The sequence below is a fragment of the Narcine bancroftii genome, chromosome 2, assembly GCF_036971445.1.
Source record: "Narcine bancroftii isolate sNarBan1 chromosome 2, sNarBan1.hap1, whole genome shotgun sequence".
Classification (NCBI taxonomy): domain Eukaryota; kingdom Metazoa; phylum Chordata; class Chondrichthyes; order Torpediniformes; family Narcinidae; genus Narcine; species Narcine bancroftii.
The window spans coordinates 217,802,833-217,827,072 of record NC_091470.1 but is presented as its reverse complement, the minus strand read 5'-3'; the positions used below and the strand labels follow the sequence as shown (position 1 = coordinate 217,827,072).

Sequence of the window (24,240 nt, the reverse complement as noted above, 5' to 3'; positions counted from 1 at the left end):
AGTAATACTGCTCCAAGTCCATATGATGAAGCGTTCGCTGATGTTCTCAGTTGCCTGTTTGGATCATACAACTGGATTACCGATGTGGATGATAGCTCGAGCTTAAGGTAACTAAATGTCTTCTGTTGCTCACGTCCCCAGCTCCACTGGTTTTTCTTGGGCAACAAGTGTTTGTCCTTTTCAGCCAGGTTTGGTATGAACATCCCTAGTTGGTTCACCATACCGAGGAAACATGAGCTCGCTAATGATTATTGGCTCTTTCGTGTCCTGCACAGCTCTTGTCTTGTCTGAGTCCCTGCTCATGGTGTCAGCTGAGGTGATGTTACCTAGAAATTTCACTTGCCTCTTTTCAAACTCGCACTTCGCCATGTTGAGAGTGACCCCTGCCTTTTCTGCTTGATTTAGGACTGAATGGACCCTCACGTCGTGTTGGTCTTTCGTTGTCCCCCAAATGAGGATATCGTCCATGTGGCAGACAACTCCTTCCAGGCCTATGGTAACCCCGATCGGTCACCATTCTGTGCTAGAAGTGTTCAGGGGCAGAGGAGATACCAAAGAGTAGGTGGTTAATGTCATGATAAATGTCATGTAGAGAGCCGATTCTTTGAACAAAGGAATTTGCCAAAACCCCACGTTCGCGTCCAATTTAGTAAAATATTGTGAAGGAAGTATAAATTTTTCTCGGCGCACTGATCCATTCAAGGGTGTCAACTCCACACAAATGTGAACATCTTTATTCTTTTCTGGTGCGTCCACCATGCTGCAACACCATTTCATAGACTCTTCTATGCAGCTGATAACTCCAAGCTTCTCCATTCTTTCAAGCGGCAATGGGACCCTTCGAGGTACTGTCAGTGAAAATGGTTTCACATCAGGCTTGAGTTTAATGACATTCAGCTTCTGTACTAGTCCAAGTCCATTGCAAAGTTTGGAGTATGCCTTCCTGACCGTCTCTTGGTCTAGGGCATCCAATTTGGCCACTAGCTGAAGTCTCACCAAAGCTGGTCTGCTCAACAGCGCCACTTGTAAGTCTCTCAGCATATACGCTTCTTCTGTGGTGCTCCTTTCTCTGTATTAGAGCATTTCTTTTGCCAATTCTAGGACCATTAATTTCACTCCCCTGGACCGTAGAGTGGCCTCTGTGTTTTTCCTAGCTTTCCATCTCCGGGTATAATTCTTTTGAACACCTGCTCAGGAATGGCTGTAACATCGGCCCGTGTCAATTTTGAGGTCACTTTGCTTCCTCCTACGTTAATATTGGCCAACCAGGGCTCCTCACCTGATGCTATTTCTCCGAGGAGCAATCTGTCCACATCCTCCACTACCTCATTCACCATGGGGGTTGACCTAAAGACTTTTCCGTAGTGACCTCGTTTCTGCAGTTGTGGCATTCTGCACTCCTAATTGGGAATTAAAATGCTGGCTGGAACGGGAGTAGTCTTGCACTCTACTTTGCTCTGTGTCATTGCTTTAACTTTCTTCTGTCCTGGCTTCTGCCTTTTAACTTCTGCTGCCTTCCTCTCTTAAGTTGCACTCCGTCTACTGCCAGTTCGCTCGCACACATTTCTCGCAAGTCAGTTTGCTGCTGCTTTATCGCCTCTGACTGTCTAGCCATTGTGACTTCTTTCATGAGGGTGAGGTCTTTGTTGAGTTAGATCCTCTCCAACAGTGACAAATCTCTCAGACCTAGTACTAGTCGGCCGCTTAAAAGTTCATCATGAAGATGCCCATATTCACTGTTCTCTGCCAGTGTATACAAGGCTGTAATGAACGCATCTACTGTTTCTGCAGACTTCTGCACTCTCTAGTAATATTTCACCCATTCTACGTTCTTCTTAGGTACAAAATAATAATCGAACTCTCTCCGTACTGCATCGTACTGCTGCCGCTGCACACCCGTCAAGTCTAGGCCCCGTAGCACATTGTCGGCCTAGTCCCCCATGCAGTAAACCAGCGTATTCACCTGGTTAGCTTTAGAAGAATTATTTAAATTACTTGCAAGCGCTCGAATCTCCTTATCCCACTCCTGTGGCTTTGAGAAGTTGAAGGGTTCTGGAGATTTTATTGTGAAAGTCGCTATTGGAGGAGCTGCCACTCCCAAATGGGGTGCTTTTACATGTTCAGGCCTGTCCTCCATATTAGCTCACCTCTTTCACTTTTATTCTTTCACAGCCCGTCCTTCTCTGCATGGTTCAAAGCTCTACTTCTGACACCATGTCGTGTTGGGTTCAGACACGCTCATTATAAAAATGACCTTGAACCTGGAGTCGTGTTTGTAGTTTGTTTTATTTTATCATGCACTTAATGAATATCTACATACGCAACCTTTTCCCTACTAGTCTTGAACCGGTCTCCGAAGATGCGGAAATCCCGCCCCAAGATGTCATCAGCCTGCTCGATGTCCGACAAGTAGTGTTACACCACAGGGAGTATGTAATAGAACAAGTTGTCATCTCACACGTACAGATGTCTGCATCACTTCTACATATCTCCAAATGAAATCACATCATTGCATACAAAAGTGTGATAAGATGTGGAAATGTATTTGGTTTATATTTCTGGCTCTTGGTACTCCCTGATGGAAGTCTAGATCTTATTTTATTGATTTAGCAAGAGCTTCTATGATTTTTTTTCCTCTCTCAAGATTTATTCATAACCTGGCAAATTTTACAGCCAATCAGAATCCCTTTTATTTTTGATTCAGAATCGTGTTATATTTTACATTACATAACCTTGAGGGGAAAAGGTTACATTTTAAAGGGTAGGGTCATCAGGCACTTTAATTAAAAGCCATTTTCAAGGTACTTGTGTACGAGGATCTGCAACTGTGATCACAGAGACTCTTTGCCATGATCCAACTATATAATTGGCCTCTTTTACAGTAGAGCAGCAAATTGAATTTTTGTTTCATTTTTGATTCTGTTTGCCCTTAATAAATACAAATCAAAATTAATACTAATTGCACTCATATTTACCCTGAATATATTTAATCTATTAGTGTAAAAAAAAATTGAGCCCATAACATCAGCCTGACAGGTTCAGTAGACTCGTGTTACAAATTCAAGATTCCTTTATTATCATGTAACAAAAATAGTGTAATATTACTTGAAATTGCCTTTAATTTGATGCAAGGCAGACAGATTCACCAACAGCAGAAAATGCCGGGTACCTCTTACAGCCAAGAAAGAGAAACAATAGAGGGGCCCCAAAGCAAATGATAGGTCCCACAGTTAGGTGTCACAAATAATAATTTAACATGCAACCAACATGTCAACTACAGCTGACAACAGATGATTGGTCACAGAAACCATAAAATTAGAGTACAGAAACAGGCTACCTCAGCCCCTATAGTCTGTGCCAAACCATTTTTACTACTCCCACTGAACAATGCAAATAGCCCTCCATACCTCTATTATCCAGGTACCTGTCCAAATTCTTCTTAAATTTGAGTCCACATTTACCTCTTCAGCTGGAAGTTCATTCCACACCCCCTCATGTTCCCCTAAACCCTCTGGTTTGTATCTCACCTCCCCTCAGTGGAAAAAGCCGACCTACATTTACTCTGTCTATCCCCCTCATAATTTTAAATACCTCGATCAATTTGCTGCACACTTTCCATCTTATTGATATCCTTCCTGCAGTTAGGTGACCAAAACTGCATACAATACTCCAAATTTGGCCTCACCAATGTCTGTACCATAATATCCCAATTCCTATACTCAGTAATTTGATTTATGAAGACCAATGTGCCAAAAGCTCTCTTTACAACCCTATCCACCTGTGACACCACTTTCAGGGAATTATGTAACTCTAACCCACTCTACCGCACTCCTCAGTGCCCTACCACTTACTATGCATGTCCTTTCAATATGCAACACTTCACTCTTGTCTGTATTAAACTCCATCCCGCATGTTTTAGCCCACTTTACCGGCTGGTCCAGATCCCTCTGCAAGCTTTGAAAACTTCTTCACTGTCCACTCCACCTCTAATCTTAGTGTCATCTGCAAACTTGCTGATCCAATTACCACATTATCATCCAGATCATTGATATAAATAACAAACAAATGGTCCCAGTACCAATCCCTGAGGCATACCACTAGTCACAGCCCTCCAATCTGAGAACCAATCTCCTGCCCAGCCATCGTCAAATCCAGTTCACTACTTTACCACGAATATCCAGCATCTGAACCTTCTTGACTAACCTCCCACGTGGGACCTTGTCAAGGGCCTTACTAAAGTCCACATGGACAACATCCACAGCCTTTCCTTCGTCAACTTTCCTGGAAGTCTCTTTGAAAAACTCTATAAGATTGGTTAAACATGACCTACCATGCACAAAGCCATGTTGTTTATCCCTAATCAGTCCCCGGCTATCCAAATCATTTTATATCCAATCTCTCATCACACTTTCCAATAACCTACCATTTCTGTCAGGCTCATTGGCCTATAATTTCCAGGGCTACTTTTGGGGCCTTTTTTAAACAATGGAACAACATGAGCTTCCCTCCAATCCTCCAGCACCTCACCTGTGGTTAAGGACAATTTAAATATTTCTGTCAGAGACACTGTAATGTCTCCCTCAAGATCCAAGGGAGTATCTTGTCAGGACCTAGGGGTTTATCCACACTTATTTGCTTTAAGGCAGCAAGCATGTCCTGTTCTTTAATCTGTATAGGTTCCAAGACTTCACTGCTTATTTGCCTTACTTCCCACGATCTCTGTGTCTGTTTCCTAAGTGAATACTGATGAAAAAAGAACATTTAAGATCTCCCGCATCTCTTTTAGCTGCATTCAAAACCGGCCACTCTGATTTTCAAGGGGACCTATTTTGTCCCTCACTATCCTTTTGCTCTTAATATATCTGTAGAAACCCTTAGAATTTTCCTTCACGTTGTCTGCCAAAACAACCTCATGTCTTCTTTTAGCCTTCCTGATTTCTTTTGAGGTTTTTCTTGCGTTTTTTAATACTCCTCAAGTACTGCTGCTTTGGGTCTGTGAATGCAGAGCTAGGGTAAAGGAGAGAGAGGGAAGGGGGGGGAGAGAGAGAGACAGAGTGCAAATGAGAATGAACAAACACACTACAGGAAAGGAGACATAGGGAAAGATTGGGGGTGGGGCTAACTGAAACCAGAGACGTCATGTTCGTGCCGTTGGAGGGAACTAATGTGAAGATGAGGTGTTGTTCCTCCAGTTTGTGGGTGGTCTCAGTCTGGCAGGGCATTAAACCATGGAAAGACATGTCAGCAAGGGAATGGGGCAGGGAATTGAAATGGGTGACTACTGGGTTCAAATATAGACCAGTCACCCTGAATCCATTCTGGAAGGAGGGCCTATACTTGTAGAAAAAATTAGAAAATGAACAGGCAGAGTCAACATAGTTTCAAGAAAGAGAAATTGTTTTTGATAACTCGTGCGTTTTGAAGGTTTTTTTTAAATGGGAAATCTTTCAATGCAGCACATCAAATGCCCCACAGGTACCGTCAAGTGAAAAGTCCCATCTGGAGAACAAATGTCACAGACACGCAGAAGCTGAGAAGGCATGGCATACTTACAAGAGATAGAGTGAGAGGAGACGTAATCTAGTTGATTGCGGGAATCAGTGGGTTGGCAGTAAACATCAGCGGACAGATTCCATCCTGAGCTGGAGAGATCCAGAAAGGAGAGAGATATGTTGGAAGTAGCCCCAATGAATTTGAGGGCAGGGTGGAAACTGGTTGCAACTGGTCATTAAGATTGACAAGTTCTGCATGGATGCAAGAGGAAGCAGCAATGCAGTAGGCAATGTTCTGGGGAGTAATGAGAGACTGCTCCATGTAGCTATGAAAATGCAGGCGTAGCTGGAACCCAGGCAGTTGCATGTCAGTTTGCAGAACGTGAAAGATATGTTATTCAAGGTAAGAAGTTGTTCAGTGTAAAAACAAATTCTGTAAGGTAGAGGAGAGTGTTATAGAGGAGAACTAGTTAGATCTTTGCTCTGGAATGAATTGATGACATCAAGACCTTACAATTGGGGACTGAGTGTCCAATGCAAAGATGAGACAGAGGACCAGGGAACTGGAAGTTGTTAAAATGGGCGGAGAGCACGTGAAGTGTCCTGGAAGTAGGCATAAACAGACAAGGGTAAAGCAAAATGTAGTAAAACACAAAAAATCTGCAGTCACCATGTTTGAAGTACAAATACAATGCTGGATAAACTCAGCAGGTCAAACAGTGTAATTTATGTAGCTCCACCCAAAACATTGGTTATGTATCGTCACTGTTTGATCAGCTGAGTTTCTCCAGCATTGTGTTTTTACATAAACAGACATGACCTGGGCCAGGAGGTGGTAAAAGATTGAGTCAAGGTAGGAAGAGATAAGTGGGGCAAGTACATGCAGAAACAATGGATCAACCAGGCCAGCCCTGGTTGCTTAACTTAAGCTGAAAGTAAAAAGGAGAGGCACCTTTGTTTCAAACCTATTCTGGGCAACTCTTTCTCCCCTACATCAACAATTGCATGGAGATGACTCTGTCATCATCCCTCAACATTTCAGTCAGCTACAACCCGATCTCTTCGCAAGTGATCACTGGGGGAAGCCAGAAGTAGAGATGGTGAGTAAATTTAAATTCCTGGGAGTCACCATCTCGGAGGACCTTTCCTGGACCCAACATAAGAATTTCATCATGAAGAAAGCATGTCAGCACCCCTGCTTCCTTAAAGGTTTGCGGAGATCTGGCATCAGAAACCAGGCAAAACGCTCTCCACCATCTACAAGGAGCACAGCCATTGGAGACTAACACCAATCATCAAGGATCCACACCACCCAGGACATGTTCTGTCCTCGCTGCAGCCATCAGCAAAGAGGTATTAGGTGCCACAAGACTCTAATGAGTCTAATGGCTTTTCACATAAATTGATTACTGAATACTTATTTTTTTCTGTATTTGCACACCTTGTTTATATATCTCACTTTTGTATAGTTATCTTTTTCTTGAGTACAGTTTAAAATACTGATCAGTAGAAATTCTGCCTCGCCTGCAGAAAAAAGAATCTCAGGGTTGTTTGTGATATCATGTATGCACTCTGACAACAAATGTGAACTTGAACAAGTCACATCTTCTCTTCCCAACTTTTCTCATTTTTTTTTCAGGAATCACTCTCTCCACGAATCTCTCATCCTTCCCAACCCATTTTTCTCCTCCAAATTAATGGAGCAGTAACATCTGCCCTTGCACTCCATCCCTCACCTCTGTCCAGAGACAAAAACAACCATCATAGATGCGAGAAATTTACGTGCATTCAGTGTTCTTCATGTAGCCTTCTCGACATCACTGAGGCCAGGCACACACTAAGCAACAGTGGCCATCCAGCCATTTTGTGTCTCCTCTTTATTCCTACTTCTCCTCATGCCAGGGTGAGATGAAGTGCAGTGTTGGAGAACAGCACCTCATATTCTGCCTGGTTCATCTACAACACAACACCATAAACACCAAATTCTCCAATGTCAGGTAACCCTAACCCACTTGGTCCCTTTTTCTCTTTTTCTGATCTACACAGGTCCCCTTGGTTTCCAAACCCCTTCCTCCAGCTGCCTGAAACCCAATTTATTTCCTCTCTCCCATCTCCTCCATCTGGCCATCATCAAAAAACTCCTCCCACAGGTTCCTCCATCCCCTCCCTCTCTCCACTATCCCTTCCTTATTTTGTTCCAGCCCTCACCTTCCTTTCATATCAGATTTCATAATCTGCAGATCTTAGTCTCAATTTTCCACCTCCCTGCATCTGTTGCTATCTCCACCATTCCCCCCTCCTCCACACCTGTCTATCTGCCAAGCAACCCATTGGCACCTGGATTCACAGGTCACTTGCCAGGTCTTCTCTCAACCTCCCCCTCCACCTCTATATTGGCTATCTTACCTCTAGTCTTTCAGTCCAGATAAAGGGTCTTGACCCAAAACATCAATTATCCACTTCCCTCCTCAGGGGCTGCTTCACCCATTGTTCCAGCAGTTTATTTCTTACTCATTTGCTACCAGAATCTTTTTCAACTCCAATTATTACGGTTATGCCAAAGGAAGATAGATATCCATTAAAGTCAGCATCTTATAGACTAATATCATTATTGAATGCAAACTATAAAATTATTGCTAAAATTTTAGCAAATTGATTAGCTAAATATTGACAAAATTTAATTCATTGGATTAAACAGTGTTTGTTAAAAAGCAACAATCTGCTGATAATGTTGCTAGATTGATTTAGCTCAGAAAAGGGGGACTTAAGTGTGGCAGTAGTTTAAGATGCAGAGAAGGCCTTTAATAGGCTAGAATGGGATTTTATGTTTAAGGTATTGGAAAAGTTTGGCTTTGGACCAACATTCATAAATTGAGTTAAAACATATAAAAATCCATCTGCAAAGTGGTGATTAATGGACAAATTTCTAGTTCTTTCCAATTAACTAGATCGAGTAGACAGGGCTGTCCTTTATTACCTGCTCTGCTTATTTTGGCAAAAGAGCCTTTAGCAGAGTTAATAAAACAAGAGTTTTAAGTTTAAGGGTATAAAGGTCAATGAAGAAGAATACAAAATTAGTTTCCTGATGATGTTTTAATTTATTTGACAGACCCTATGAATTTGTTGTGTAAATTACATACAAGACTGGAAGAACATGATGAAGTATCTAGGTATAAGGTTAATTGAGACAAAAGTGAAATTTTGCCTTTAGTCAAGCGTAACTATACTCAGTGCAGAAAGGCTACTCATTTTGGTGGCCAGATGCTGGAATTAAATATTTAGGTATTCGGCTCAATAATGATTTGAATAATTTATATAAACTAAATTATTTACTATTACTTAATAACGTTATTGAGGATTTGAATAAGTAGAATAACTTACCTATAACTTTAGTAGGTGGGGTAAATTGTATTACGTTGAATGTTTTCCCTCGAGTTTAATATCTTTTTCAGTCGATCCCCATCACAATACCTCAAAATTTTTTCAAGGACTTGAATATGAGTGTTAGAAAGCTTTTATGGAAAGGGAAAATGGCAAGAGTTTCTTTGAAAAAAAATGACTTGGAAGTTTGAATTGGGATGTTTACAACTTTCCCACTTTAAGAACTATTAAATGGCCGCCCAACTGAGACTTATTAATGTAATGTTTGGCATAAATAAATTCCTGCTTGGGTTAATATAGAACTTAATAAAAAAGGAGAAATTAATATACAGGATTTTATTTGTAAGTGGAATTCAAAATTGTTGGTGGGAAGTAGAGATAATCCTGTTTTGAAATATCTAATTGAATTATAGAATAAACTTGATATGAAATATATGCACAGGTTCAATTTCAGGAAAAATCCCTTTATGTCAAAATAGACATTCCATTTTCTACGAATAATCAAAATTTGAGGAATTGGATGTGGATGGGTATTGAGAGGATAGAGGATTGTTTTGAAGCTGGAAGATTTATAACATTTGAACGAATTAAGAATAAATTTAATGTGCCAAATAATACTTTCCTTTGCTATCATCAAGTTAAAGCTTTTTTGACCGTTGTGGTTTAAAAGTTGTTAAATAAAATATTTTTTAAAAAAACAAGGGGGGAGAAAAATTCCAAAACTGAGCAGAAAAAATAAATCTTGTAATGGGGGCCGACTCCACGTTTTGTACCGTAGAGCTGGACACCCTACGGGAATATCCCTCTTCGAAAGTTTGCCTTTTCCAGAAATAAAGCAGCAGCCCTCAACAAAGGGCCAAGTATAGTGTAAACTGGGTGTCACATTTGCATGGTGACTCACTCTCCAGATGGCTGCTCCCAAACACGACAGAACCCGGAGAATCTCCTCATCCACCAACCTCCGTCAAGTACAACCTAACACTTGCTATTGTTCCCATGGCCCTAAGCTTAATAATTTTTTTTTAAAATGCTCTGTTTGAATTATCTGATGATGTTTTATTGACTACATCTCAAAACTAAATTTTATATTTTACTTTATTGATAGCCAAACTTGCATTTTTTTTTAATTGTTTGCATCATTACAGGAAAAAAATGAATAGAATATTAATCAAATATTTGTATCGCCAATGATACAAAAAAAAGTAATTTTGATTAAATGGAAGGATAACTCTCCACCTACACACATACAATGGTTAAATTATATTAGTCCTGTTTAAGTTTAGAAAAAATTAGATAATGCCATTAAGGATTCAAATACTAATTTCTTAAAGATATTGGGTCCTTTCATGGACCATTACCATAATCTAAAGTTTTAAAACTGATCTAAACTTCAAAGCTCTGATGCCAGTTTCCAATTTGTTGTCACTTGATGTCCACATGTTACGTTTTTTTTTCTAACCTTGCTAAAGGGGTTTTGATCATATGGGTTTTTTTCCTTCTGCAATTGTATCCTAAAATATAACTGTACAGTTTAATTTTGCAGAATTGTAAATTTTAATTAAAATATTTTAAAAAGAATCACAAGCTACTAACTGAATATAAAGTAGAATCATTTAATGAGTGAACCCGTGAGGTGATTGTGAAACATCAGGGAAGACAATCATTGCGCAATTTTAAAATTCTACTTCAAAATTTAATAAATCTAGAAAAAAAACTCATCTGTGACTCAGCTGTTGCACTTTAGCCTCCAAGTCTGAAGCAGACTTGAGCAGAATAATCTAAGCTGACTCTCTAATACACTATTCAAGCAATGTTGTATTAGTGGGGGAAGTCTTTTATCAGATGAAACATTCGAAAACATCTCATCTGATCTTAAGCAATCATCCAACACAAAATCAATCTCTGCTTCCGATCATTAACTTCAGATCCAAATTGTCCTGGATCCAATGGGCTTTTACCTTTTGAGCCATACTCACATATGGGGGCTTGTTTGAGGTCTTGGTAAAATCCAGGCAGGCCTATATCTAGACATTCACCCAAGAAAATGGATCAAATCCCTCATACAGGATCTCCCCATAAAACCAAACCATCTATTTGATTAATGTCTTGATTAGTTCTGTTTCTTTAAGTTTTTTTCCCCCTAGTAGATTACCCCTAATACTAGACCTGTAATTACCCGGCTTAAATTTGCTACCCTGCATTTGCTGTCCTCTAGTTATCCAGCACCTCTACTGCAGCTAGTATAGAATCGTCCCTGACGATTTATCCACCCTTATGCTAGCTTACGCATCCAATGCCACCTCATTTTCAATGGTAATCAGTTTTAGAATTCTGCTGTTCCCCAAAGATTCTAACTACAACATTCTTGTGAAAAAAAATTCCCAAAAACCTCATCTTCATCCACCCATTCCATGCACAAATTGCAATTCTGTGGTCCTTAATCGGCACTAATCTTTCCTTGCTTACCCTATTCCCCTTCATATATGTACAAAAGTGCTTTGGTATTTTCCTTAATGTTGCCAGCAGTTCCAGTTCATATCCACTCTTCGCCTTCCAAAGTACAATAGATGCTTTCAGGTGGCCAGAATACCCAAATGTAAAGCCGCCTAAAATATCCGAATGAACTGTCGGGAGGCCACCTGAAAGTGGAGAACCTGGCCCCCGAGGAGCATTAACCTAACCCTCCTCGGGGAGGTAGATTCTCCAGCTAGGACCGCTCCCCCTAGGCACCTGAAAGCAGCAAGGGAAAGAGGCTAGCAGCTTTCAGGTGCCTAGCAGCGAGCGGGCTGTTGACAGTTAGCTGGTGACCCACTGACAGCCATCCTCCCCGCTCCCGACACCTACCCTCCCCACTCCCGACATCAAGAGCAAAGGATACATCAATAGGGAGCAATGCGCAGAGATATTGTCCTCGTGAAAACAAACCAACAACTGTTTCGTGGACGACAATTAAAGTTTATTTCTTTTCCATTATTTTCATGTACTGCTGCTACAAGATGCTCCATAAACAAGCCACAGTCCACAGGAGCCATGTTCGCTCGGACGTGACTCTCCTTCAGCCAGCACATTCAGGTGACAGAAAGGCGTCTTCTCTGCAGCCACCTGAACATCCCAGCTGCATCTGCCGGTGCATTATCGGTGTCCAAGCACCTGAAACCCCACCTAGATGCACACCTCATTACCAAGATCCCAGTACTGATCCCTGGAGAACCCCATGTTGCAGACTTGCCATCGCAGGAACCTCATTCCACTACCTTCTACTTTCTATCACTAAGCTAGATTTGGACCTGGTTCACCAACATACTTCAAATCTCTTGTGCCTCAATTTTCTGGTCCAGGCTTCTCCGAGGTCTTTGTCAAAAGCCTTACTGAAGCCCATACAAACATCTACTGTCCTGCATTCATCAGCCTCTTTGCATGTGTCCTCAAAACAACTCAGATTTGTGAAGCATGATTTTCTTTTATATGGTGACTCCTCCTAACCAGTCTCTGCTTTTCAAGTGAACATACACCCTGTCCCTCTGAACTTCGCTACTGCCTTGTAGTTTTAAGGCTTAACCCTATTGCCTTATTGTTTGCACATGGAGACAACATTAGCTATCCTCCAGTCTTCTGGTATCCCAGGCGGAGAAATTCCTCCCAGAAACTTATTGGATGTCCCTGAAATTCAGTCAATCTGTGAATAAACATTCTCACAGTGCCACTCTAAAGATCCATTTTAGATATACATTAGCTTGCACTTGTAAATAATGATTATCCAATCTCATTCAATAAACTTGAAGACATCCTGGAATAACAAAATAGTTAAAATTAAAAAACTGATCATGAAGCACAATAGGTGTGTCTGGAATTCCCAACAGGGTGGACAGCATATTGTATTTCAACTTTGCTGCAATGACAAAATTAAAACATTATTCATCCAGCTATTCATTCTGCAAGGCCAGACCAAAGACTTTTGTTCTGTATATTAGTTGACATGTGAGCTCTGAACACCATTTACAGTAATCATCAATTTGCCCTTCGGATCACTGTCATTCTGAATAACCAAGAAATTCTGAGAGATATCCTGCAAAAATCAAATCATATTTGGATATAGGATGAAGTTAGCTGTTGATTGAAGAACAATCTGGCAATTTATACAATTGTGCAGTCACCTTTCCACCTCAGAATGTGATTTTGACATCAAAATTTGAAGCAGAGCCTACTATTAAGTCAACTCAATTAGATGTCCTTCCTTGTTATTCCAGTTTTGTCTGGAATCAAATTGCATGTGGTGTTCAAAGAAAGATTAAAATCTTCTACTTTTTTTTTAAATTACACATAATTCACACTCCTTACTTAAACTCTAAACCAACACTGTGATTAAGCAGAGTCCAAACTCAACCATCTGAAAATATCTGCACATGCATGCCCGTTCCAACACAAAAGCGAACAGAAAATAATCTGCAGGAGGAACTCAGCAGAATGGTCAACGTTTGGGCCAGGATCCCTTATCAAGCACAATAGTGTACTTCTACTCAATGATGGGACTTTGTAGGCAAATGCAGGTAGAAAAAGTAAGAGGACATGAAGCCGATCAGGCAGAATAGGTTCTTTGTTGGTAAGGAGATACTTTGCAAAATTTCATTGGTTTAAAGCAGCCCTTCGCAACCTTTTTTCAGCTATGCCCCTCCCCCTTCCCCCCACCCAACACCCAATGACTCTGTTCAAAATTTATGGGTCCCCTTCCCCGTGAGGCAGTCACATTTTGGTTACTTCCGTACTTCTACTGCCAATATTTAAAAGAACTTTTTTTTTAAATTCTGCTACACAAGGCATTATGCTGTGTGTTGTTAAATGTCCTGTGGCCCCCAGAGGGAGTCATGGGACTTCCATTGAGAATGGCTGGTTGAAACAATATTTTCTTTAAATTATTAGCCAACAAATTTTGCAAATAAATGAGAAAAGATCATTTTTTTACTGCTTCTTAAAAAGGTAGTGAACTCACACTTCAAGCCCAAGATATTAAATCCTTTGGATCCAAAATGATTTGGTGACTTTACACAATGTAGAAACAATCTTCTGGAGGTCACTTTCTGAATAAAAATTGTATGGCTTTTCTGGGGCTACCTTCCTTTCACCCAACTGAGAATGCAGATGAGATTTCAAATAAGAGGTTAATAGAAAAGGGTGCTGCAGAACAGAAATTTAAAAATCAGGATGCAAGAGTTCAGCAGTTTGGAGGCACACTTTTCTGAGTAAAGGCTTTTGATAACATCTGGTCATTGTCATTAGACAATAGACAATAGGAGCTGGAGTAGGCCATTTGGCCCGTCGGACCAGCACCGCCATTTTAGATCATGGCTGATCATTACCATCAGTACCCCTTTCCAGCCTTATCCCCATAACCCTTAACTCCGTTACCCACAAGAGTCTTATCTAACTCTCTTTTGAACATAGTCAGCGAATCCGCCTCTACCACCCTCTGTGGCAGAGCATTCCACAGATTCACACTTCTCTGGGTAAAAAAATGCTTTCTCATCTCCGTCCTAAAGGGCCTACCCTGTATTCTTAAACTATGCCCTCTAGTCCTCGTCTCCCCCATCATTGGGAACAAGTAATCCGACTTCACCTTGTCTATCCCCCTGATGATTTTGTATATCTCAATCATGTCCCCCCTCATCCTTCTAAACTCCAATGGATACAAGTCCAGTTTTTCTAGCCTTGCTGCATATGACAACCCTGCCATCCCTGGAACTAACCTTGTAAATCCAAACCTTGGATGTTTTCTAGCCTGATGAATAACTCCAACATTTTATTTATTGATTAAATCGCTATGTCTCGTACTTCTGACCTTTCAACCATTAAAACTCAGCAGGCATGCTATTTATTATATTAAAGCTAACAGAGACACTTCGATAGTGCTTTAAAGATAAAGGGCTTAAGTAGCAATTGCATACAATGTAGATGACATTTAAGACATTCTATGCCCACTCCATAAATTTTCTCCCCCCGTTTTATTGAATATCCAGCAAGAACCCAAACAGTACAGACAAGGAACATTCCCCATTTTCTCAAAGCCTCTGCCAAGCCAGCAGATCTCGATGTTGTGTAGCAACAAGGCACACACCAATTAATTACCATGCTTTTGGGGATTAAATGAGAGGCAGTGAAGCAGGAACTATAATTGAAAGAGCTTTTACTGATGGGCCCAAATGAATGCTCTCCACACCAAGAATTGGTCTTTAACACAATGCCATCGTGGTTTAGAGAAGAGGTTGCAAGACATCAGTTCACGGTGAGAAAGGTTAATGGAATGTAGCGTAGCACTGGTGAGACATTCCCTGCCCTACACTTTGGAGCTCCATATTGAAGGAAGGGTGTACTTGCATTTGAACAAGAAAGTCTGCAGATGCTGTGATTGTAGTGTAATACAGGAAAGTGATGGAGGAACTTCCATCATTCAATGGAAGCAATAATATAAAAAATATTTATATTATATAGATATAAAATATAATTATATATTTATATATAAACAATGTTTGGGGACTGAGCCCTTTGTCAAGATAGGAGCAAAAAGCAGGCAGATGCTTAAATAAAAAGGTGATAAAGGATGGAAGAAGGGCAGGGGGAGAAACAAAAGCCAACATACAAGAGATAATGGGTGGGAATGGCTGGGAAGGCACATGAGAATAAAGCTGAGAAGAGGTAGGGCAAGGGGTAGTTCTCTGAATGGAGAGTAAAGGGGATTGGGAGCTGGAGAAAAAGAGAGGGATCAAGAGGAACAGGGAAGGGCCTAACGGAAATTGGAGATTGCAATTCATGCCATCTGTTCTTCCTCCAATTTGCAGTGGTTTGGTAGCGCACAAAGCCACAGTCACATATGTTGGCACAGGAGTGAAACGGTTGGCCACTGGGAGGTCACCGCTATTTGACTAGAAGTTGTGTACTGCATGCAGTGCCCCCATTGTGGCCTCCTCCTCATCTATGAGACTGGACACAGACCGGGAGATCACTTTGTTGAGCATCTTCTGTCTGTCCACTGTGATAGCAAGGATCTCCCAGTTGCCAACTATTTCAATTCCTTGGCCATTCCCACGCTGACATGTCTGTCCATAGTTTCATGCACTGCCAAACTAAGGCCATCTACAAATTAGGAGGAAAAGCACCTGGTCAGTCTCCAACCGGATGTCATTAACAGTGATCTCCAGTTTTTGTTAGTCCCCTGCCCTGTCTCTCTTTCCCCATCCCACTGTCTCCATTCCTCCAACTCCCCACCCCCTTCCCCCTCCATTCAGTGACTCCCCCCACCCCATGACCAGAGCATTTTTCTCCTGATCTTAAAATTCCTTTATTGTCTTGGAATAAAACAGGTGGAATGTTACACAAAATGTGATTTAGACTGCTGCAAGGGTCATCAGTAGATATTGCCAGGTCCCTTTTACATTCAGAGAAAGAGAAGCAAAAGAGAGCCCCCCCCCGCCCCACCCCCACCAAATCCCGGTGTCAACGAATGGCCGTGAATTCACCTCTGCAGCCACACAGACTCCATTCCAAACCATTGGGAGCCCGAGCTCCACATCCAAATATAATCAGGAAGCCATCAGCGCCCTTGGCATCCTCGCATCCTGGTTCTGATACCTGGTACCCCTTTTGCCAGTCTCAAGCCAATCTTTAGTAGTCCGCAGCCTGGCAAGAATCCTTTGACTGCAGTTGTTAGAACCACGCATCCTGCCTGCACAGTTCCTCTCTTTAAGTCGGAAACAGCCTGAGTGTTCTTCAGCCACAGAACCCCTGACTGGTCTTCAGCTGTGGCCACCGTCCCATGAATCATCTCCTTTGCTTTTCCTTCTCAAACAGGAAGTGGGTCCCCCTGTTTTCTGGTGCCCTGTGCCAGTCTGCTTCCCTGAAGTCTGCGACCCCTCGAGGCTACTGCAGAACACCATGTGCCTAGACCATGCGGTCAAAGGATTTCAAAATAAACCTCTATTGGCTCCTTTAACAGGCCATTTAAAGCCTATATAGGGTCATCAGTAGTTAGACTCAGTGGTAGAACCCTATGGGTATGCGCTGTCTCCTCTCCTCACTCTCCAAGGGTCCCCCTAGTGGCAGGGTTGCCATTGTAGCACCACCACCATAACCAACTCTGGCCTTTTTGCTGTTGGCCTCTCTCCTCCCCCTGCCCAGTCTTCCCTCCTCCCCTCATTGTGTTTTTTAAATACTGGTGTCTGCCTGCTTTCTTCTCATACTTTGTCAAACGGTTTCTCCAGCACTTTTGTTCACTAAAGATGTGCTTGCATTAGAGGCAATGCAGAGAAGTTTCACAATTTCCTGGAATGAAAGGGTTGATACGTGAAGCAAATTGGCCCCATACTCATGGAAGCCTAGAAGGATCAGAGATGATCTTGGTAAGAAAAGAAAATATGGGGGAAATTGAGGGATAATTTCCAAGTGGGATTTATCTGAAGCCAAGGGCATAGTTTCAGAATAAGTAGCTGCCCAATCCTGATGGAAAAGAGGAAGAATTCCTTCTCTCAGAATGTTGTAAAAAATGTGAAATCCTGTAGGCCAAAGATTAATGATAATGAAATCATTAAAGATTCACAGTGCACAGAGAAGAAATTGCTCATCTTTATCTTTGACCGCATTTCAGTAAACTCTGCCCTCTCTTTCTACATTTTCCCATGTGGATGAATGTCCACTCAGCATCTATCCTGTTAATTCCTTTGGGTTCCACAAACTTCGATGAACACAGTTAAACAATAAAATCCCCAGACACTATAATTGTAGTTTCCACAATTGCATGAGAAATTCAGCAAATTAACAGTGTCCTACATATAGCAAAGATAAAGATGCATAATAAACTCCATGGTGGGGGGAGGGAAGTGTTGGGGGGAGGGACGTGTTGGTGGGGAGGAGCAGATCTACAGGAGAGTGGTTTGGAGGGAGGGCACAAAAGAAAAAAGGAGGGAACCGATAGGAAGAAGGGAAAAACTCTCTGAATGTGAGGGAAGAGGAAAGGAGGCAGAGATGGGGAAGAGAAGGAGACACAGGAATGGCCCAACGGAAACTGGAGAACTCGCTGTTAATGCCATTTGGTAGGAAAGTTCCCAGATGGAATATTAGATATTGGCCCTTGGTACCCACCTCTGTGGTCACAGATGCCACACTTGCACCCATGCCACCAATCAGGGCTCCAAACAGTCCAAGTGAAGCAACATTTCACTTGTGAATCTGCAGGGTTCCCCACTGAATCCTGATTCGGAGAGACCGAATGCAGACTGGGAGGTTATTTCACCAAGGACCTTCAGTCTGTCTAAATGGCAGGATTTCCCAGTGGCCAACCATTTCAATTCTGCATCTCACTCCCACACCGACATGTCTGTCCACACCGTAATTCACTGCCAAACCAAGGCCACTCTTAAATTGGAGGTGCAACAGCCAATATTCTGTCTGGGCATTCTCCAACCCGATGGCATTAACATTGTTCTCTGGTTTCCGTTGGGCTATTCCCCTGTCTCGTCTCCCTTCCTTCCCCCATTCCTCTGTCTCCATTCCTTCAGCTCTCCAGTCCTTTCCTTCTCTATTCATCAAGCTATCTCCCTCTCCCTCAGCTATTTTCTCTTGTTCCCTCCCACCCAGATCCATCTATGACCTCTTGCCTGTGACCCATGTGCTCCTCCCCCTGCTCATACTTCCGTCATTTTATTCAGGCACTCTGCCTGCTTTTTGCTCACACCTTGATGATGGGCTCAGGCCTGAAACATTGGTCATATCTCTTCACCACATAAAGGATGTTGTGTGACTTACTGGGTTTCAATGAACACAGGCCCAACTGTTCCTCAAGCCAACCTCTCATCTCAGGAAGAAACAATGGGAAACCTTTGCCACATTAGCTCCAATGCAAAAATATTTCTCCATAAATAAAGAGATAAAAGATGTATGCAATACTTCAAACCTGACTAACCCACACCCCAAACAACTGCAGTTCATCCTTTACTTAATTTTCTCCTTTCTTCCTTTCATCTGGTTTTGTTATTTTACTACATGAGGCAGCAAGTAATACACTCCAATTATTCTCTGTAAAAGAAAGTTTAACTGAATCCTTTTTTTGGATTTATCAGTAAATGTCTTTTTCTTTTAATTTGTGTCCTCTAAAGTAGCCAAAAGTCATGGTACATGTTGGTAACAATAACATAGGTGGGGAATGGGATAAGGTCCTTTGAAATGAACACAGGACATAATGGCAGAGGTTAAAAAGTAGGACCTCCAAGGTGATGACCTCCGGATTACTTTCCACATCACGTATCAGTGAGAGTAGCTATCGGAGGACAGAGCACATGAATGTGTGGCTGAGTAGCTGGTTCAGGAGGGTGGCTTTCAGATTTATAAACAGTTAGCATCTCTTCTAGGCAGAGGTGACCTGAACAAGAGTGAGGAGGTATACCTAACCTGGAGGGGCATCAATATTCTGACAGGGAGATTTGCTCAGTTAACATAGTGGTCAAGCAATTCAGCAAAACAAAACACTTACCTCTGGGAGGTCTTCTTGTACTTTCTCCTAAAGGAATGAAATGAACATGAATCAGGACAATGGATTTTTACGTACTAAATGTTATTAGCGTACAAAAGAAAATTGTGTCATCTAATAATTCTTACAGTATTGAAAATAACCTTTACAAATTCTAAAGGAGACCGGATTCTGCATTATTCATTTTTAAATATTCCACAGGTTAAAAGTCTTGAAATATTTTCTAACTTTACCTTCAGAATTAAATTTTCACCATCTAAACTTGTTTCCCTTATTGATCTGATTTAGTAAGCAAGCCTGTTCTACATCATTCATTAATAGCATGGCTAATTGTCAATGCCAACATCATCTACGCCCTCCTCCAATAAATCTTAATCTACTCATGTCTGTTTGGAAAGAACTCCATGATTGAACTTCCAAAGCCCACCAAGATAGCAAATCCCTAAAATTTAAGTAAAATTGCAGAAAGAAATCTCATCCCAGTCCCAAATAATCTAAATCTTTGTACTGAAGCCCCTGGTTCTAGTCCTTTACCACAAGAAATATGTCCTGTACATCAAGCAGTTGAGGGAAGTCTCACCAAGGTCTCCTCTCTTTCTTCTCAACTCCAAGAATACACCAAGAGTCTATTCAATCATTGCATTCACAGCAAATCTACTGTTCTTGAACTAATCGCTAAATTCTCTACAAGCAAATTCCTTAATGGACAATTTTTAAAAATTCCATAGTCAGGATTGTGTCTCACAAAAGGCTCAAAATCATAGTAGGTGATCTTTATTCTTGTATTCAAACCTTCTTTGAATAAAGGTTCTTGCCCACCTAATGATATCCTGCACCTACATGTCAGATATCAGTGGTCTGCATACATGGACACCTGGACCCTTTAAAGATAATTATTTTCCAATCTGTTGCCATTTAAAATCTACTCTGCTTTTCTATTTTGTGGATTAAAGTGGATAACTTTCCAACTTCATAAACTATCTGCCATATTCCTACTCAGGCAGTTCAAAGTGCTCTAATTCCATCGAAATTTCCTATTTCCCAGTCACCATCCCACCTGAGTTATGTAGCAATGAGCTGGCTCGAGAACACAACAATAAGATACCTCAGAAGTGATCAAACATTTAAGTTCCATACATGTTGGAACAGGGAAACTCGGATCGATCTTGAAGACTGACAAAATAAGTAAAATTAACTTGAAGATCTTCATTTCTTTGAACAATATTGGGCAGAACAGTTAGAATAGTGATTATAAGAATGCTATTACAGTGCCAGCGACCTAGGTTCGAATCCAGTGCTGTCTACAAGGAGTTTCCTCCAGGTTCGCTGGTTTCCTTCCACCTTCCAAAAATATATGGGGGTTGTAGGTTGATTGGAGTATTGGGGTGGCATGGTTTCATGGGCTGTTACTATGCTTTATCTCCATTTGTAATTTAATTTCAATTTAATAATTTTATAAAGCTCAATGAATAACTGAAGCATAAATACATTTAAAAATCCAAAGTTCTGGAAATACTCAATAGGTCAAGCAGATTTGTCGAACAAGTTGACGATCAACTGAATGACTTTAGGGAAAATGCATCAGGTTACAGACCATAAAACACAGCATTGGAAGAAAAGTGAGTCAAGTAGTATGAGTGGAGGCAAAAAGAGTCCATAGACACAAGAATTAGGATCAGGAGACAGCCATCTGGACCGTCGAACCCGTTCCATCATTTAATGAGAACGCGACACAAGCTCCACTTATCTGCCTTTTCTCTATAACCATTAATTGTAAAATTCTAATTGTGTATTAAATACCTTTCATTACATAGTCTCTAGTGCTTCCTTGGACAGAGAATTTCAGATTCACTGCCCTTAAGAAAAAATAAAGCAAGTTCCTCCTCATCTCCATCCAGAATCTACCCCTCAAATCTTCAGGCTATGTCCCCTAATCCTAGTGGAAGATTTAGGATGACAACCTACATTAGGACCAAGGAGGAAAACAAGAAAAAAAAGGCCTTTATATGAAGTACAAAATGGGAGGAGTAGCTTTACAAAAGCAGGAGTCTTGCTCGATGAGGGTCCTATGTTTTTAATTTTAGTCTTTAATTTGGTGTGAAGGATTGTGCCCAGTGCTCCCACATATTACTAAGCACAAGATGCTAATTATCAATTATATTTTAAAAACAATTTGTCCAAATGTTAATTCCATACTGATTGGCAAATTAAGCCAATTGGTTTGCCACAAAATAGATTCCATCTCCAAATATGGAAAGGGTGAATCCTTGGATAAAGTTTGCAGAATTCCCAATATGGGGAGGAGATGATAGGTGGGGTTCGATTTGGGAAGGGGATGGGAGAACTGAGCACAGGAAGAAGAAAAGGTTGATCGGTCAATGTGTGTGAGAGAACTGGAGATTGGAAGAGTCTAGCGCTGTCTGTAAGGAGTTTGTACGTTCTCCTTGTGTCTGCGAGGGGCTTTCTCCAGGGGCTCCGGTTTCCTCCCACTGTTCAAAATGTACCAGGGGTGCAGGTTATTGGGGTGTAAAGTGGGCGGCACGGACTAGTAGGCTGCTGTATGCCAAAATTAAATTAACAGCATCTTGGTTTCCACTGGGGTTAACTGACCATCCAATGTTACCAACACTGAATTTTCTAATTTCAGATAACCCCCACCCCCAGTGTTCATCTCCCACACACTCACCTATCCACCCAGTTTTCTTCTCCCTGTGTTCATCCTTCCCATTCCTCTATCTGCACCTGGCTCTGTGTCTCTCTCATCGCAGCCCCATGTGGTTCCACAGATTATAGACCAGTCTTGGTTTCCTTCCCCTCCCCACCCACCTGACTCCTCCTCATCTGGTCCCACCACCTGCCAACACTCACCCCACCAGCTTGCGTAGCCGGGTCAATCTACTCAGCTCTGACCTTGATCTGCTGGGTTCTTCCAGCAAGCTGATGGGGGCGGGGGTCATGTATTCCAACATCTGCTGTCTTATTTATGTCCGCGTTATGAACCTTGGTCGGCAGACGTGTGCGCCTTTGCAATCCCGTGTCAAAGAGGAACATTTTTATACGAATCAGAGAAAAAAAATGCGAAAACTCCCGACACTTATTTTTAATCTGCACAATTGCGGATTTTGGGAATTCTGCAAACTTTATTCACGCAATCGCCCACCTCCCTGTTTAATTGGGGGGGGGGGGGGTAAGACGAAGAACTTGGAGACGGAAAATATTTCGCGATAAATCTATTTGTTTAACATGCCACTCAGAATTCGGTCAGGTTGGGTTAAAACATTTGGATCTTGGAGTACAATCATTTCTCACACACCGGATTGAAGACGGATTTGGAAAACATGATCGAGCAAGTTTGAAAAGCCACAGAATAAATGCGGGGAAAACCTGTTCCATATGATCTCGGTGACATGTCCATACGGGGTTTCCAATATAATCTTTCCTACTGCAGGCTAATCGCTCTCAACTTCCCATCTTGACAATGAACCCCTCTCGGATACAATGAACTGGTCTTCCCCCCCGGTGGCGAGCGCACTCCAGAATTCGCCCAAGTGCAACACGCATTGTGGTGACGGCCAGGGCCAAACTGTTAGACCCTCGGCTCTTCAAAGTATTCAACCTAGCCTTCGCCTCCAAACAGGGGAAGCCGAATTCAATCGAGAGTAATGGTCTATTTTAAAATACAGCAGTTATCGTAGATCCATTCAACAAGCTGGGCTGGAAGATGATGAGAATTTGTAATGCCCCAGTGCAAAACGCTGCGAGCAGAGCATTTAGACTGCACTAAATCTAATTCATGATTAAACATCTCCTTGGCCACGCGCGGGTCAAATTACACACACATCAGTTGTTTTTGTCAAAGTAACCCGATAGATTATTTTCTCCCAGTGTGGTGATTTAGGCACTCTGGTCAAAGGTGGGGATGGGGAGAAGAGGGGGGGGAGGAGGAGGAGGGGAGGGGGAGAGGAGGGGAGGGGAGGAAGGGGGAGGGGGGGAGAGGGGGAGGGGGGGAGAGGGGGAGGGGGGGAGGGGGGGAGAGGGGGAGGGGGGGAGGGGGGGAGAGGGAAGAGGGGGAGAGAGGGAAGAGGGGGGGGAGAGGGAAGAGGGGGGGGGAAGGAGGGAAGGAGGCCAGCTGACTGGTGCGGTACTTCATTACCCAAACAGTTCCCACTTATGGGAACAGGTGGCTGCGTTCAGCGACCAGCCCTATGCGGTTTTATTTGTTCCAAAAACGTACATTTGCAAAATTAGAAACCACGCTCGGTGATTGCAAAGTATGAAAAAGTAGAATAAAACGGACTAATTTAAAACGTTATGATATTCCATTCACTTGTAAACCATTCGTGCCTTTCCTTGACATTGTGAGGGGCGGGGGGGGGGGGGGTGAAGAATGAAGCGTGATTTAAAAGTCAGACTATACTTACAGTCCCCTGAGCCGCAGCCATATTTTTTCTATTTGCTCTGGTTGGAGGTATTTGAGAGAGTTGCTCTCAAACTCTTCGATTTCCTTAGTTGGCGACTCCATTACCTTAAACTCCGAGATGCAATTAAATGCCTAACTTTCGAGCAGCAAACGACTGTCCATCATTTTTGCCCTGTTGCAACTTTAACGCAGGAAAGGAGCGGCTATGCGTTAACATTGGAGTCTCCAGACATCTGTCGGTTCCCAAACCAAAAAAATCTTCCTACCCATTCAGATGCGAGACAGGGGAATGAAATGAGCCGGCGAAAGCGCCACAAGCCCAAGCCCCGGTGACAAGTGAGTGAGGGCGGGGTAGCACATGCGCGGCTTTCTCCGCACATCGCTTCCCAACGCTTGGTCTTGCGGAGCCCTGGGACCACGGGGCAATGTTCGGGCAG

At 42.2% G+C, this 24,240-nt stretch overlaps 1 protein-coding gene across 2 annotated transcripts in view; it reads right to left on the bottom strand.

The window, feature by feature from the left end:
• Positions 1–24,016, bottom strand: part of LOC138752606 (dual specificity calcium/calmodulin-dependent 3',5'-cyclic nucleotide phosphodiesterase 1A-like) — a 242,789-nt gene extending 218,773 nt beyond the window's left edge. For both annotated transcript variants that reach the window (XM_069915385.1, XM_069915384.1), the window contains exons 1-2: positions 23,805–24,016; positions 19,387–19,413 (exon numbers count right to left, since the gene is read on the bottom strand). In XM_069915385.1, coding sequence (XP_069771486.1) covers positions 19,387–19,413; positions 23,805–23,905 — 128 coding nt within the window. In that variant the 5' untranslated portion in view covers positions 23,906–24,016. The remainder of the gene's footprint in view (positions 1–19,386; positions 19,414–23,804) is intronic.
• Positions 24,017–24,240: the final 224 nt, after the last annotated feature.